The following is a 14435-nucleotide window of genomic DNA, read 5'->3' on the forward strand; positions in this document are numbered from 1 at the left end:
CAAAGGCTCTGATGGGTGGAGGTTGGGAATCTCCTCCTCCCAGCCCTACTTCCTAAACTGTCATATTAAGTCAGTCATTCTTGGGTCCTACTTTAAGTTAAAAATCATGAAGCCAGAACAGCAAAGTGTTGAATGGTGTGTGGAAACCACTGAGGCATTGGTGGGGAAGGGCTGTCCAGTAGGCCTCTGGCTGTGGCCCCAGGAGTTTTTATTTATCCTGAGCTCATAAACCCCTGGCCCTCTGGTATTGTGCAATGGCAGAATTGATAAGGAGCCACAGGAATGGAGCCCTGTGCTCCCTTTCTCTGAAACTGAAAGCGTTTTGACAGGCTTCCACATTTCCTGTAGGGATGAGCAGGCCTGGAGAGCGGCCTTGGCCTTGCCCTATCCTGATGAAATCCAGGTCATTGTTTCAATAAGACATGTGAAAATACTGATTTTGAGATAGTAGTTAAAATATTAAAAAATGAGAATTTACTGTGTTTACTGGAGGAATGGAAGTTTGTGAAGTTACATCCCACCTTCCAGGCCAGGAGATAGTGGATTATTTTGCTTTCTTGCTTTCTGCCTCTGGGCAGAAACAGATTTCAGATTTGTTTCTGAAAAAGAGTTGCCCCCCCCCCCCCCCCCCCCCGTTGTGACTGAGTCAGATCCCTTGAGATTGTTCTCAGGCTCGTGATTTCAAAACAAGCAAAAGAAAAATTGGAACCTAAAGTTCCAGGTCTACTGGCTCTCATCAAGCTCTCAAGACATGCCCCTGACATTCTCCTGCTACCCCAGGCCTAACTGCACTTGCTGTCCTCAGTGTCCCCTCTCCAAACCCTCCTCTGACACCTAGCCAATGAAGTCATATGCATCACTGCTTAAAACCATCTGATAGTGCTGGGATGGGGATGTAGCTCAGTGGTACAGCTCTTGCGTAGCATGGGCAAGGACCTGGGTTCAATCTTCAGCCCTGCAAAAAAATGAAATTAAAACACCCACTCTAATGCTTTCAAATGCTAAGCAGTCTGGTGTGGTAATCAGGAGCAGACTGCCTAGCACTCCACAGGGCCAGGACCTTTCTCCTACACAAGGGCACACAAGCCAGCTCTGCTTCCACAACCCTGCTGTGCCAACTCCCACCTAACTCCTACTTGGCCCTCGAGATCCAGTTCAGACATCCCATCTAGGAGGCCTTCCAGTATCCCTTTTGGAGTCAATCATTCATTCCTCCAACAATATATGAGGACACACCACCGCAGTCACTCACTCAGGAGGAAGGGTCTCCAGTGTTGATAAGACAGAACAGGGGAAGCGATGGTCCCTCCAGTGAGCCCACTCTACTGGAGACTGCTCTGCTCTCTGTATTTGCGTCTGTGTGGCCTGCTTATTGCTTCATTGCTGCAGTCTTATTTCTAAGCAGTGGCTAAGAGCATCCAGTGGAAGTGCCTTGGGGATTGCTGGCCTTGCACTCAGACTCAGTGATACCATGCTGACCCTTAGATCTGACGTTCAGAGGACCCTCTACTGATAGGGGCACAGCCTCCGGTGAGGGAGTTAGGGGATTTTAACTTGAATTTTGCTGTTGCTTGAGGTCATCAGTACTTCAGTATGTGAGAAAATCATAGAGGAACTTCTGATTCCTGCTGAAATGGTGAGCATGGCTTTTGTCTTGGGCACACTCTCATCCTTCTCCTTGCAGTGATTCCTGCAGACTCAGGTTTGATTTACTGTGCAGCTGGAGCAATAAGACAGTTGATCCTTAATGAGTACTTACTGTGTGCCAAGCACTTTTGTGAGTTTAACAACTCTCAGCCGCTTAATCCTCATAACACCACCATGGAGGAGGGTCCTGTTATTATCTCCATTTTACCAGTGAGGAATCTGAGGCTTGGACAGTTAAGTACTTGCCCTCAACAATCAACAAGTGGCAGAACTGGGATTTGAAATCAGGTGGGTTAGGCTCCAGTGTCCATGGGCAGGTAGATGACACAGTTTTAGGAGATTATGAGGAGGATTAAGTGACTATAGGGTGAAAGCATAGTGTCTGATATAGAGCAAGTGTTTAATTGATGGAGTCTAATAATAATAATATGCAAATACAGATTATGGAAGAGACTATAACTTTATTCCAGTTCTATAAAGAAAATTGGTGTATATATATATATTTATTGGATAGAAAAATGCTTGGAAGGATATAACCCAAAATTTTGGTAGAGGTTATTTCTGGTGGTACAGTTATATTCACTTTATTTTTGTCTTTGTTTTTCAAATTCTTCATAGCAAATGTGAGTTGTTATTAGCTGAAATAAAAGTCTGTTTTTCTTTTTTAATTGAAGATGAATAAGACATTTATCAGGCAAACAGGACTTCCCTTGGTCTGGACAGAGAGAGGGGTCCTGTAAAGCTATGGCAATGTGAGACTTCACACCTCACACAGAGACTTGGAAGCTGTTGGATCTTTTTCTCAGTTTGTCATTGTCTTTTAATTTTATTTCTGATGTTTTTTGACATACAGACCTTTTCTTTGCTTGCTGTTTTGCAGGTTTAGAAAGGCTTTTCCATTCCAAGAGAATAGGTATGTGAGGACGGCAATTTCTTGTGTTGCTGGGAGAAGAATCAACCCTGTGAAAGCTAGCTGCTCAGCCTGTAGCCAGCGTGGGAGAAGCAGCTGGTGGCTCCCAGTTTGAAGTGTCTGTCCTTCTAGCTTTTGATTTTGGGCACAGTCCTACAAGAGTGGTTTGCTTTTCTCCTCCACCATGTCGTGGGGCACATGGCATTCATCTTCTGAGCGGGAGTGTCGTGGCTGCGAATTGTACCTTAGCTTTAGCGCTTCTGGATCTGTGCTAAAACCTTTACGAGTGAATTTCTGCTCTGCCACATGGCTGGATTTTAAGTGGCCCCTCCCTCCGTCTCTTTAAACTGTGGTGGGAATCTAAGCAACTCGTGTTTCAAGAGGCAGAGAGACATAGAAACAAGCTTAATTATGTAGCCATTTTCTTTGTGTAATTTGGTGGCTTTTATTCTTTTCATTAGTTTATTAAATTCATTCATCTAATGGTTTTTATTCAGTTCATCAATTTGTTAAATCTCGAATCAAGTTTAATTTTCTATTATGACAAGTTTTTCAAGTAGGTCATAATTCATGGTAATATTATTTCTTTCCAGATGTTTGACCAGTTGTCCTGATGCTGTTGTTAATACTCTCCCCACTGATTTGATTTGAAATACTATTTAAATACTCTCACACATACTCAGTCCTGTATTTTGGTTTGTTGACGATACACTGCTGGCAATACACATTGTGGCTTTATGATATGCTTAACTATTTGGTAGGAGGGCAGAGCACCCATCATCCCTCATTTATTTTTTTCAGACTTCTCCAAGATTAAACTTCAAACAAATTTTATAATCTCTTTGTCATGCTTTGAAGAACTCCTTTTGGAATTTTGACTAGACTTTTTTTTATTTTGTTGGCTTTTTTTTTTTTTTTTTGGTGGTACTAGGGTTCAAACTTAAGGCCTTGCAATTGCTAGGCAGGTGCTGTACCACTCGGCCATGCTCCCAGGCCCTGTTTTGCTCCAGTTTTTTAGTTTTTGCCTGGGCTGGCCTTACACCAAGATCCCCCTACCTATGGTTGAGATGACAGGCTTGTGCCACCATGCTAGCTTTGTTGGTTGAGATGGCAGTATGGGGGTTTTCACTCAGTTTTTGCCTGGAGTTGGCCTAGAACCGTGGTCTTCCTGATTTTTGCTTCCTGAGTAGTAAGATTACAGATTTGAGCAACCGTGTTCAGCCAAGACTAGATTTTTTTTTAAAGTTTATATCATGAATAAGGATTATTTTATGAATATTATATTATGAATAAGGATTAATTAAATTAATTTTATTTTTTGCTGAATTAAGGATACTAGGCAAGCAAGCCACTGAGCTACATCTCCAGACTTCAGATGTTTTCCTCTCTCCTACCCCTTTCCCCTTTTATTTCTCATGCTGGGGGTTGAATGCTATCCCTTTATCTCCAGCACTGGATTTTAATTTTTTAAATTAAAAATGAACAAATGTTTTATGTACATGATTTTATCCCTTTTCTTTATTTTCTTTTGGTTTTTTTCTTTTGGTACTGCTGGGGAGTGAACCCAGGGCCTTGCACATGCTAAGCTAGCACTGTATCACTGAGCTGCACTCCCAGCCCTCTCTTGTGAACTGTTCACCTGGGCTGTCCTTGAACTTCAATCCTCCCAATCTCAGCCTCCCAAGTAGCTAGGATTATAGGAGTAAGCCACCGGCACCTGGCTCCAGCCTTGGATTTCTTATTTGTACATTTGGGCATTTTATATTGATTGTATTTGTGAATGTGAATTCATTATTTGCTACTGGGTAGAAGAAAACATTCGCCCACTGGGAGTGTCTGGGTGGCAGGAACTGACTGGATTTCCATGGATTCTGTGTCACTAGTGGTAACTGCTGGGCCTGGGCCAAATTAGTCTCTATAAACATTTGTCAAGTGAATGAACAAATATTTTATGTACATGATATTATCCTATTATCCCTTTGTTTTATTTTGTTTTTTGGTAGTGCTGGGGAGTGAACCTAGGGTCTCACACATGCTAAAAAAGCACTGTAATGTCAAGCTGCAACCCTGGCTCATTCTCTTCCTGTGTTTTTTTTTTTTTTTTGGATTGTTTTAGATAGATTACTAGGAATGGGATTGTGAGTCAAAGAAGATGAGTATTATTATAGCTCATAAAATATATTGTTTTGATAGTTGGAGGTTCTTTACCAAAGGGTTGGGGATCCAGGAATGATCAGGTGGTTGTTGGTGCAGAATGTGGCTAGAAGGTGAAGCCCCCTGTGTTTGCTGCTGGATCACCACTCTAGCCCACTCTCCCTAGCAGTGTGCCTCCAACTGAGAGTGGGCCCTTAATAAATGTATGTTGGAACCAATAAATTTATGATCAGATGACTTTATTATGTAATTTTTTTTCTGTGCCCTGAGTTGAGTGCTTGCAGGGGTTGGGGTTGGGGAGTCCCTAGGATCCAGAGAAGGGACAGGTGGCCGGGGCCTGACTCACTTGGGTTTGGGGCTGCTAGAGGCTTAAAGGGACGGGCTTGTGGGAGCAGATGAGGGGTCACATGGTACTTCTCAGGCAGCTGACAAGGATAATGTTCCTACATCAAGCCAAATGAGGGATGGCCTAATTTCATTCTCTGAACTGGCACCTCATTTCCAGGCACTCAAAGGCAGTAGTGGTGCCCTGACAGAATTGTACTCACCCAGCCCTTGTCTGCTCCCTTTGGCCCCCAGGACATTCATGCACCCATGTAGGAGACAACCAGGATGGCTTTCCAAGATGTTGGTTGGTCTCTTATATTGGGATTGGTGTCGTGTGTAAACTGGTACTTTAGTATTGAGCTGTAACAATACTGAACCTAAGAATGAATCAGGTATTGAGTGCCCATCTGTATTCAAGGCACTAAGCTGGGCAGCTTGGGTCCTGTAATACTGACAAGTCTGGCTTGTGTCTTCAAGGAGCTTAGGTTAGTGAGGAGCACACAGGGAGTATTCCTGTCCCCAGGGGAAGGTTGCCTGGGCTACCTGGTGCCATAAATTCCTCATTCAGAAGATGGAGAGGAAATGCACACTCAGCTCAGGGAAAGCTCTTCTGAAGAGGTGGCATTTGCATTGGGCCTTGAAGTTGCTTGGGAGTTCTGTAGGCTGGAGACAGGATTTGGCCTAGTAAACTGTCCTATAGTAGACAACCTCCTTCTGGAGTCTTACCTGGAATCTCTGCTAAGCTATGAAACTTTGCCTTTTCTCTGCTCCTTCTGGTATGATTGGAATGTTTGGGGGGTTTGAACTCAGGGCCTAGGGCTTGCTAGGCAAGGTTTCTATCACTTGAGCCATGCTCCTGCCCTCAAGATGCTGTCATGAAGCCTTCAGGGTCCTATCTGTCCTGCTGTGGTTGGGGCAGTAAAGACAACCAAGATAGCCATCAGTAAGACCATTGGTAAGCATGGAGTGGTTGGAGATAAGAAGGTCCCTATTGAAAGAAGAGGAGTTCTTGAGTCTGAAAGTGCCAGAGAAGAGAAGAGTGCTGGCCTCCTCCTATCCATAAACCCCGTGCCCTTGGCCTGTGGGCTAATCCTCTAGCACCGTCCCCACCACTCTGGATCTCCCACACTCCTGGGCTCTCAAATGCCACTGTGACGGAGGCCAGCACTGTTCAATAAAAATACAGTGTGAATCATATATATGCTTTTAAATTTTCAAATAGGCACACTGAACAGGTGAAGTTAATTTTTAATATATTTTATTTAATCCAGTGTATCCAAAATATGTCATTATGTGGCCTTGATTCAGTGGTCAAGTGTGGCTGTGGCTGAGTTAGACAAGTTAGATCTAGACTAATTCTGTGCAGCGACTAGTTTGTGATTATGCATCTCACTAGGACTAAGTGAGGCCAAGTTGCATTCAGTCCTCTGGTAAAAAGACACCAAATGGAAAATGTATGCATTTCTGCTGACTTAGCTGTGTTTCATTTCCCATCATGCCTTGTCTTAGAACCTGTGTGGGTTTGTGTTTGTGTTTCAGCTCCCTGAGGGAAGGCACTTTTAGGGTTCTGCCTTCCAAGCAAGAGCCTCAGAGCCATGGCAGACAGCCCCCAGCAGCCTTTAAGTAGCTGCTTGGGGACTGAAGTCAGGATTTCTAGGCTTGACAGGCAGCAAACCCCAGTTAATCACATTTTCCAGGTGGTTTTTGCCTGCTCTGTGGACCAGATTTCTGCAACAATGTCAGACATTGAAGGCGTGTGATCTGAAAGATCTTTTGGCCCCCAGAATTCAACAAGAGATGATGAGAGGTTACTCATTGTTCCCAGTTAGATTTAACAGCAGAGTTTTTTTTTTTTTTCCATGATGCCTATATCACAGGAGATGCCAGAGGGGTCACAGAGAGATCTCACCCAGTGGGTGTATGCCAGGTTTTCTGAGCAGCCTGTGTACACAAGTACAAGTACACTGAGCACAAGTAGAAAGGTGCACAGCTAGAGGAGAGGAAGCTGAGAGAGTGCCTGGCACCTCCTTGGCTCAAGTAGAAGGCCACCACCATCTTGGTCTTTTCCTCAGGATTGTCATGGAGGGACTGGGCAAGTGGGGACCTAGGGAGGACCAAGACACCCCCACCCCAAACATGGCTGCCTCGAAGCTAGGGTAGGCAGATGGGGTCTCATGGTTGACTTCATCAAACTCACTGTGTGACTTGGACAAGTTACTTCCCTTCTTGGGCCTGTAAAAAAGGGAGGAGGACTGGGCGGGGCTTTAGGCTCTCAGTTTGGCTGCGGTTGTGTCTTCTAGTCCCCAGCTTGTCCTGTGGTCCGTTCTGCCTACTGTGGGATGGATACTTGTGCTCTCTTTGCCTTCCACAGGGCCAGGTCCAGCCCCTGCCATCCATCCTGCAACCAGCTTGCTGCTCAGACTCCTGGTGCCCTTCTTGGGTACCCCAAGTGGGCTCTTGGATTTTGGGCTGAGCTGACTACCTTCTCTTTCCCAAGCCTGATCCCTCATCAGTTTTCACCCTTGGTGGCACTGACTCAACTTGCCATTGCTCTGCTCAATTTCTGAATGTGGAGGAGATGACTGGTCTGTCTGCACTGCCTCCCCTTGCTTTTGCTATCTTGCCTGGGGGGCTTCTGCAGTCACTCCTCCCCCTGCCTGGAGTCACTTCTTTCCCCCTTTGCTTCTGGCTGCTGCCTGCTTCTCCTTTAAGACGAAGCTCCAATGTCACCTCCTGATATATTGTTCATTTATTCCTTCACTTATTAAATCAATAAATGTCTTAATACTTGTCTGGCAGTAAGCTAGTTGCTACAAAAATGAAAACATCTTGGGAGTTTGTGTTTCTTGGGGAAGGTAGACATTAAGGCAGTACTTTGAAGTTTTTGAACCTGCAGGTGACTGGTCCTTGCCCCCTACCTCCCACCATGGGTGGCTCCAGTCCTGTCCTTCTGTGGTGGTCTCCAGGCACAGCAGCCCCACATCATCCCTCCTCCCTCTCTCATAGCACTCAGCATGCCATGGAAACAACTGGTTGGTTTTCTTTCTCATGGACTGAGCCCCGGCCCCTGTTCCAGGTACCTGATAGGCACTCAGTTAATGTTGGCTGAATGAGCGGGTGAAGGGAGAGCTTGGATGGTAGCTGGAAGAATTTCCCTCAGATTCTGTAGTGGATGCTTTTCTTTACCTGGGGCCAGGTTGCAGATGTTACTAAAAATACCTCAGGCTGTAGCTGCAGCACCTGGAGGTTGTCCTTTGCTTCTAGATAGCAGCAGTTTGGCTTGTCACCTGCTGTCAGGCCTGCAGAGTGAGTTTCTATGTCTGATCTGGAAACCACTAATGTCTGATGTGGACATACCTCATTGGATGCCAGTGCTGATGCGATTCCCACAGTCATACCAGGGTGTCCTTCCCTCCTGGGAATCCTTTTCAGGGGTCAGCCTGGACACTTATGACCCACACCTGCATCTAGTTTGTTTTCTTACAGCTGGGTTCATGGTTTTGGGTTCTCCTGTATCGTGGTTGATTTTTAAAATAAATTTTTATTAGGATATGTTCATTATACAGGAGGGATTCATAGGGCCAATTCCTATTAGACTTACACTGTACATTATTTATATCGTCCCCATCATCTCTCCCTCAGCCCCCTCCCTGCCCCACTTAAAGCATTTGCAAGAGGTTTCTTAAGTTTTGTTTCATACAGGTGTATGAAGCCGTCTTCCGTGTATCGTCACCTTAATCTCCTTCCTTCACCCTCCCTCCTCCCACTAATACCCCCCTCCACCACTGTACCTATTTTACAGTCCTGGTTTTTGTTATTAATATTTAAGTTGATGTTCACAGGGTATTTTTTTTTTAATGTACTCATGTTGCAGAGTGAAATTCACTTCTCATGTCTACAGTTGTATGGCATTAGGATTAGTTCAGTGCATAGAATCATGACTCTGTTACCACAGTCCTGAGATGGGACAGTTGCATCCACCCAGATTCTCTGCTGCTGCCCCTTTTGTAATCAGGGACTTACTCCAAGCCTTGCAAACCCCAGATTTGTTTCTGTCCTTGTAATTTACCTTTTCCTGTTCTTACATAAATGAAATCATGCAGTATTTGGCCTTTGGAGTCTGGTTTCTTTCACTTAGTAATATGCATTTAATATTCATACACATTGTATGAATCTATAGTTTGCTCCTTTTCATTACTGAGTAGTATTCCATTGTGTGGCTAACCATAGGCTGTCTGTTCACCAGATGAAATATATTGTTGCAATATTTGGTGATTGTGAATAAAGTCTCTATAAACACTCACATGCAGACTTTTGTGTGAATCTGTTTTTGTTCCTTTGGGTGTATACAGGAATGGGACTGCAGGGTCACTTGATCTTTAACTTTTACCAGGACCCACCAAACTGTTTCCTAAAGTAGCTACCCCGTTTTGGATGCCCATCCACATTTATGAAAGTTTTGTAGTTGCTCTATACCCTTGTCAGCACTTGCTATTGCCTTTTAGAAACATTAACTATTCTAACTCATGTGCCATTTAGTTTTTGATTTGCAATTTTCTTATACCCTCTCAGATGCTGGCAGAGTTTAAGTGTCATTTTTTGATGTAATTTGGCAAGGACATCATCCATACCTATGTAAGACTTGACTCCCTGAGCTGGAGCTTACAGGATCTCAGAGTGAAAGAGCAACAGGGTTGTCAGTCCTTCCTAAGACTCACACTGCATCATTTTCTAAGCTTAAAATATAAAAATATTTCTTACTGATTGGGTTATTTTTATGTTAAAACTGCTATAATAGCTTGATCACTCATGTGAGCCAGAGCTTCTATTGCTGTAGAAATTTCCTTGCTCTGTTCTTATTGCGGCCTTTCACATGATACTCAGACATAATTTTTGTAAAGGTCTTCATTGTATTGGTGGTCATAATGCCTTTCCCTCTATTTCTCTTTCTAGGCTCCTAATCGCCAGCTCATGACTTACTGGTTACAGGAGCTTCAGCAGAAAAGATGGGAGTACTGCAATAACCTCGACATGGTGAAGTGGGACAGCAGGACTTCCCCAACTCCTGGAGATCTTCCTAAGGGTCTTGTAGCCAGAGATAACTCAGGTAAGGCACACACGGAGGGGCCTGTGTCTGCTCTTGGTGTACAAACCCTTGACGTATGTCAGGTTAGCAGTGTATGAAAATAATGAGGATCCATTATTCATGGTAGCATTCCACAGTTTCTCAGTGCCTCCGAATACATGCAGGGCCAGTGGCAAGCGTATCGGAGATGATGAGGCCCATGGGTGTATATAGCTGAAGTTACAACACTGCAATGTAAACCTTTAGTTCTGACTCCAGAGCCGGCCTTATTTTACTGCTATGCTTGGGAATGAGGAACGTATCCCTGAGGGTTCATGCCTGGTAGGCGTCCTGGGCTGCTTGGTTTGTATGCGTAAGGAAGGTAGTCTCAAAGCCTCTGCCTGTAATTCTCTAGTATTTTCTCAGGAAAACTTAACCCTCAAACACTGATTTTATTTTGTTCTAGATTCACGGCATTTTCACAGCTTAATACTGTGCTTTTATATTAAATATCAAAAATTAAACCCCATGATCTTCTCATGGCTGGTTGTATCGAGCCCTCTAGAAAGAATGGGACATTTATTTGCTAATCATTTCACATGTGCCTCTCTCCCCATCCACCACAAAGGCTGTGGGGTGGGACTGTTTTTGTGACCCCTCTCGTCACATATGGAGAACAGATCCATAGAAAAAAATGGGCTCCTGAGCTGTGAAGTGAGGCCATTGTACTAGCAATGTGAAGGCCACAAAGGCGTACACATCAAAATGAAGCCAGTAGGGCTTTCCTAGTGCTTTCATGAAGACGTGCAGTTTATAAAGCCAGGGCTTAGAAGAACACTGGGCCATATCTGAGTTTCTGTCACACCAAGGACGGTGTAGCACATGTACAGCTATTTTGTCCCAGAATCAAATACCTCCTTAGACTTTTTCTTCTCCAGATTTGCCAGCCTTACTTTTACTAGTCACAGCACTTTTCAGCAGGCTGACTGTGAGGAATTACACATATGTTTTGTACCTGTGGATGTGTTATCCTGGGAGTTCTCAGCCATTTCATGGAGGTCTTAGTATTCAGCTGTATCAGGAGCTGAAGTGATGCCCCTCTCTGTGAAGTCCAAGAATCCTCTCACTGTTGGAGGGGTTAAAAGGCTTTCCATGAAAAGAAGCTGAATAACTCAGTTTCCAAGTCTCTTGGGATGCTGGAAACCCTGCAGGGGAACTGGCATTGGTGATGGTGGCTTGTGCCTTTGGCACAGAAGACATTTGAGTCGCCTCTGTCCCTTTAGCGATACAAAGTGCTTTTCCCTAGCAGACGTAGATACTCAACTAAAAGGAGGGCAGAGAACAGCACTTGGTCTCATAATCTGTTTGTAACTCTGTCCTGCCTCCTTTCAAACCAAACACTGAAAACGTCTGAGGCCCAAATCTGACTCCCTTTCCCTCATTTGGGTACTCTAGGTGTGGGAATTTAGAGTTTGTGCTGTATGACATTTGTTCATCCAGCAAAGCAGACACCTGTGATGGTTCTGGACCCTCCCCTCATGGAATTTCTAGTCATCAGGGTGGTCGTGAGAAGAAAAGTGAATTGAGTGTAAGGGAAGGGGCCCATTCATGGACTGAGCATAGCTTCGGGTTCTTAGGGGCCTCTCTCGGTGTGTTGACCAGGAGTGGGCCAGGTAAAGACCTAGGAGGGATGATGGGATGAGAGACCTGGAGCATGGTCCTTCCATGGAGCTGCTGGGACCAGTGAGCTGAGCTTGGAGACTCACTCAGGCTGGGGCAGACCTGGGAGAGCCTGATGGCTAGCCTTGAGACTTTGCACTTTATCAGAAGTATGGTGGAATACCTTTGAAGATTATATATGTAGAAGTGACTGTAACTTTAGATGTCTACCAAGCTTTAGGTAGCTTCTGTCAACAAGTAATGAAACTCTGAACCACTAGGTCATTTTCAAGACTATAATAATTCAGGAAGTGGAAAACAGGAAGTCAAGAAGAAAAAGCTGCATTTTAGCCCTTTTATTTCACCATCAGAGAGAGAAACTGGTTAAAGATAAATTGTGTCATGTTGTGTGGCAGTGCTTTATGATATCCTGCAGCTATGCTATGGTTACTTGCTCAACCTTGCCTGACCATGCAGCTAGAACTGAAGGTAATGTTTTTATTACTCTGGTTTGCACGGAGAGATAAACTTTTGCCTACTATTGTCTCCTAGTCACAGTTACTCAGAGTGCTTCTTCCATTCCTCCCTCCAAACACGTGTTTGTAGTCTGCTGAGTGTCACCCATCAGAACTCTCCTGACATCTGAAGTCAAAGTGAGGAAAGCTAGAGGAACTGGCACTTTCCATGGATAGCCAGTTGTAAATCTGATCTGGTGGAGGAAGCCCTGTGGGGCTGGCTTGAGGTCTTGGTGCTGAGATTTATTGGTTGTCAGGCTCTGAGTAAGTCATCTTCCCTCTAGTACAGTAGCACAGACTGCTGTGCAAATGAAGCTTGTCCACCCTCTTCCACAGTTCTGTCATGAGGACTGAGTGTTAAGTGTAAAGAGATATGTATTCACATACACATGTAGATGGTGATATAATTTTGAATGGGTTAGGATTATGTTCAGTTGCAATTAACAGGAAACCTGACTAATAAGAACTTAAGAGATGGGATTTGTTTGTCTCCTTATAGGCAGTTCCTAGTGGTACAGTGACTCACCAGTGCCAATGAGGAATCCAGGCTGCTTCTGACTCTTTGTGCTCAACCTTAGAGCATACTAGCTTTCTCATTCATACTCACTGCCCCTTGGGGTGGCCCCTATGTCAAAAAGGGAAATGTTGTCCCAGAAACCTTGAGCTTCTGGGTCATTAGCTAAGATTGTGTCCCATGGCCACTCTTTAGGGCTACATCACTTGGCTGGAGGGGAGTCTGGGGAGCCCAGCATTTTAGCTAAGCTAAGCATGTGACCATCATCAAAACCAAGTCTCTAGGTGAGGAAAAGCTGGAATGAGTATTTAGTAGTGAACTGGCACTGGCACATAGTTGGCTACATTAAATATTTTTTTACAAAATTCCTCAATTTTCAACTGTATGTTAGCCAATCAAGTATTAGAAAGTAGGATGACCATTTTTTTTTTTGTAGTGTTGGTGTTTGAACTCAGAACCCGATGATTTCTAGGCAAGTGCTCTACCACTTCGAGCCACACTCCTAGCTCTTTTTTTCTTTATTTATTTTTGGGATAGAGTCTCATGGTTATGGCCTAGCTAGTCTGGACTGTGATCCTCTTATTTACTTCCTGCATACCTGGGATGACAGGTGTGTACCACCATCCCAGCTTTTTTTGTTGGTTGAGATGGGTGTCTCACAAACTTTTTTTTTTTGCCTGCACTGGCTTTGAACCCCCATCCTCCCAGTCTTTGCCTCCAGATAGCTAGGTTCACAAGCGCGAGCCACCCTATCCATCTTGGAAGTGGGGTGACTTTCTGATCTCTTTATCTCTTTCTGTCTGCCCTCCATTCTGCAGCCTGGCTTCTGAAAGTGTGCCATGCCTCAAACACCATTGTCTCTCTGTTTGGATGGGTAAAGACTTACTTTCAAATTATTCCTTTGCAAAGGTAAAATCAAAGGTCTGCAGATCTTCATAGCTGTGGAGAATGGTGTAGCCAGAACCCAAATAGCTAATGGCTCTTTACAAGATGGTTGTCCTGCCCATTCTGTCTGCTTCGTTTTCCACATGAACTAATCAAGAAAACAAGCCAGGGATAACAAGTCTTTGGAAGACTACCCGAGAGTCAGGAGTATGAGAACACGCATGATCACAGCAGGCCGACTGTCTCAGTACCTGTTTGCATATGGTGGTGTTTCTCAAGAAAGTTGTGTTGTGAAGATGACTGAGGGATGACCACACATTTCCTATCCTGCAGCAGCCACACTCTGAGCAGCTGCGTGGGAGCAGAAAGAGGAAAGGGGACGAGTTGCTACTTTCAGTCCTTGGCAGCTTGCACAGGGCTCTCTGCGCAGGGCCTCAAGCTGTGAGAAAGAGACCTACAGGTGGAGTGCAGAGCTAGTATGGGCAATGCCACAACAGTTACATGTCACCCTTTAATGTCAGCTGCTATGAAATGCTACAAAATGCCATGGGACATTTTGAAATTGTGAGTCATAGTAATCACCAGCATTGTCTATGAGAGGCTGTTTGTCCATGATTCAGTGGTGAAAGATTAAGGCACCTTGAACACATCTCAGCATCTGTGAAACAAGGCGCTCTCTGAGCCAGGGTCCTCTGACTGAAGGCTCTGTGGAAGTCAGGCTGTGAAAGGGTGAGGTATGGGAGAAGGACAGGAGGGAGG

The 14435-nt window shown here is 44.6% G+C and overlaps 1 protein-coding gene across 5 annotated transcripts in view; it reads left to right on the top strand.

The window, feature by feature from the left end:
• Tbc1d2b (TBC1 domain family member 2B) overlaps nucleotides 1-14435 on the top strand; it is a 72716-nt gene that overhangs the window by 9352 nt on the left and 48929 nt on the right. For all 5 annotated transcript variants that reach the window (XR_012444021.1, XM_074061791.1, XM_074061792.1 and 2 more), the window contains exon 2: nucleotides 9992-10145. Coding sequence is in view for 4 of the 5 variants with exons in the window: in XM_074061791.1 (XP_073917892.1) it covers nucleotides 9992-10145 (154 nt within the window). In the remaining variant the exon portion in view is untranslated. The remainder of the gene's footprint in view (nucleotides 1-9991; nucleotides 10146-14435) is intronic.

The sequence above is a fragment of the Castor canadensis genome, chromosome 19, assembly GCF_047511655.1.
Source record: "Castor canadensis chromosome 19, mCasCan1.hap1v2, whole genome shotgun sequence".
NCBI classification, from domain to species: domain Eukaryota; kingdom Metazoa; phylum Chordata; class Mammalia; order Rodentia; family Castoridae; genus Castor; species Castor canadensis.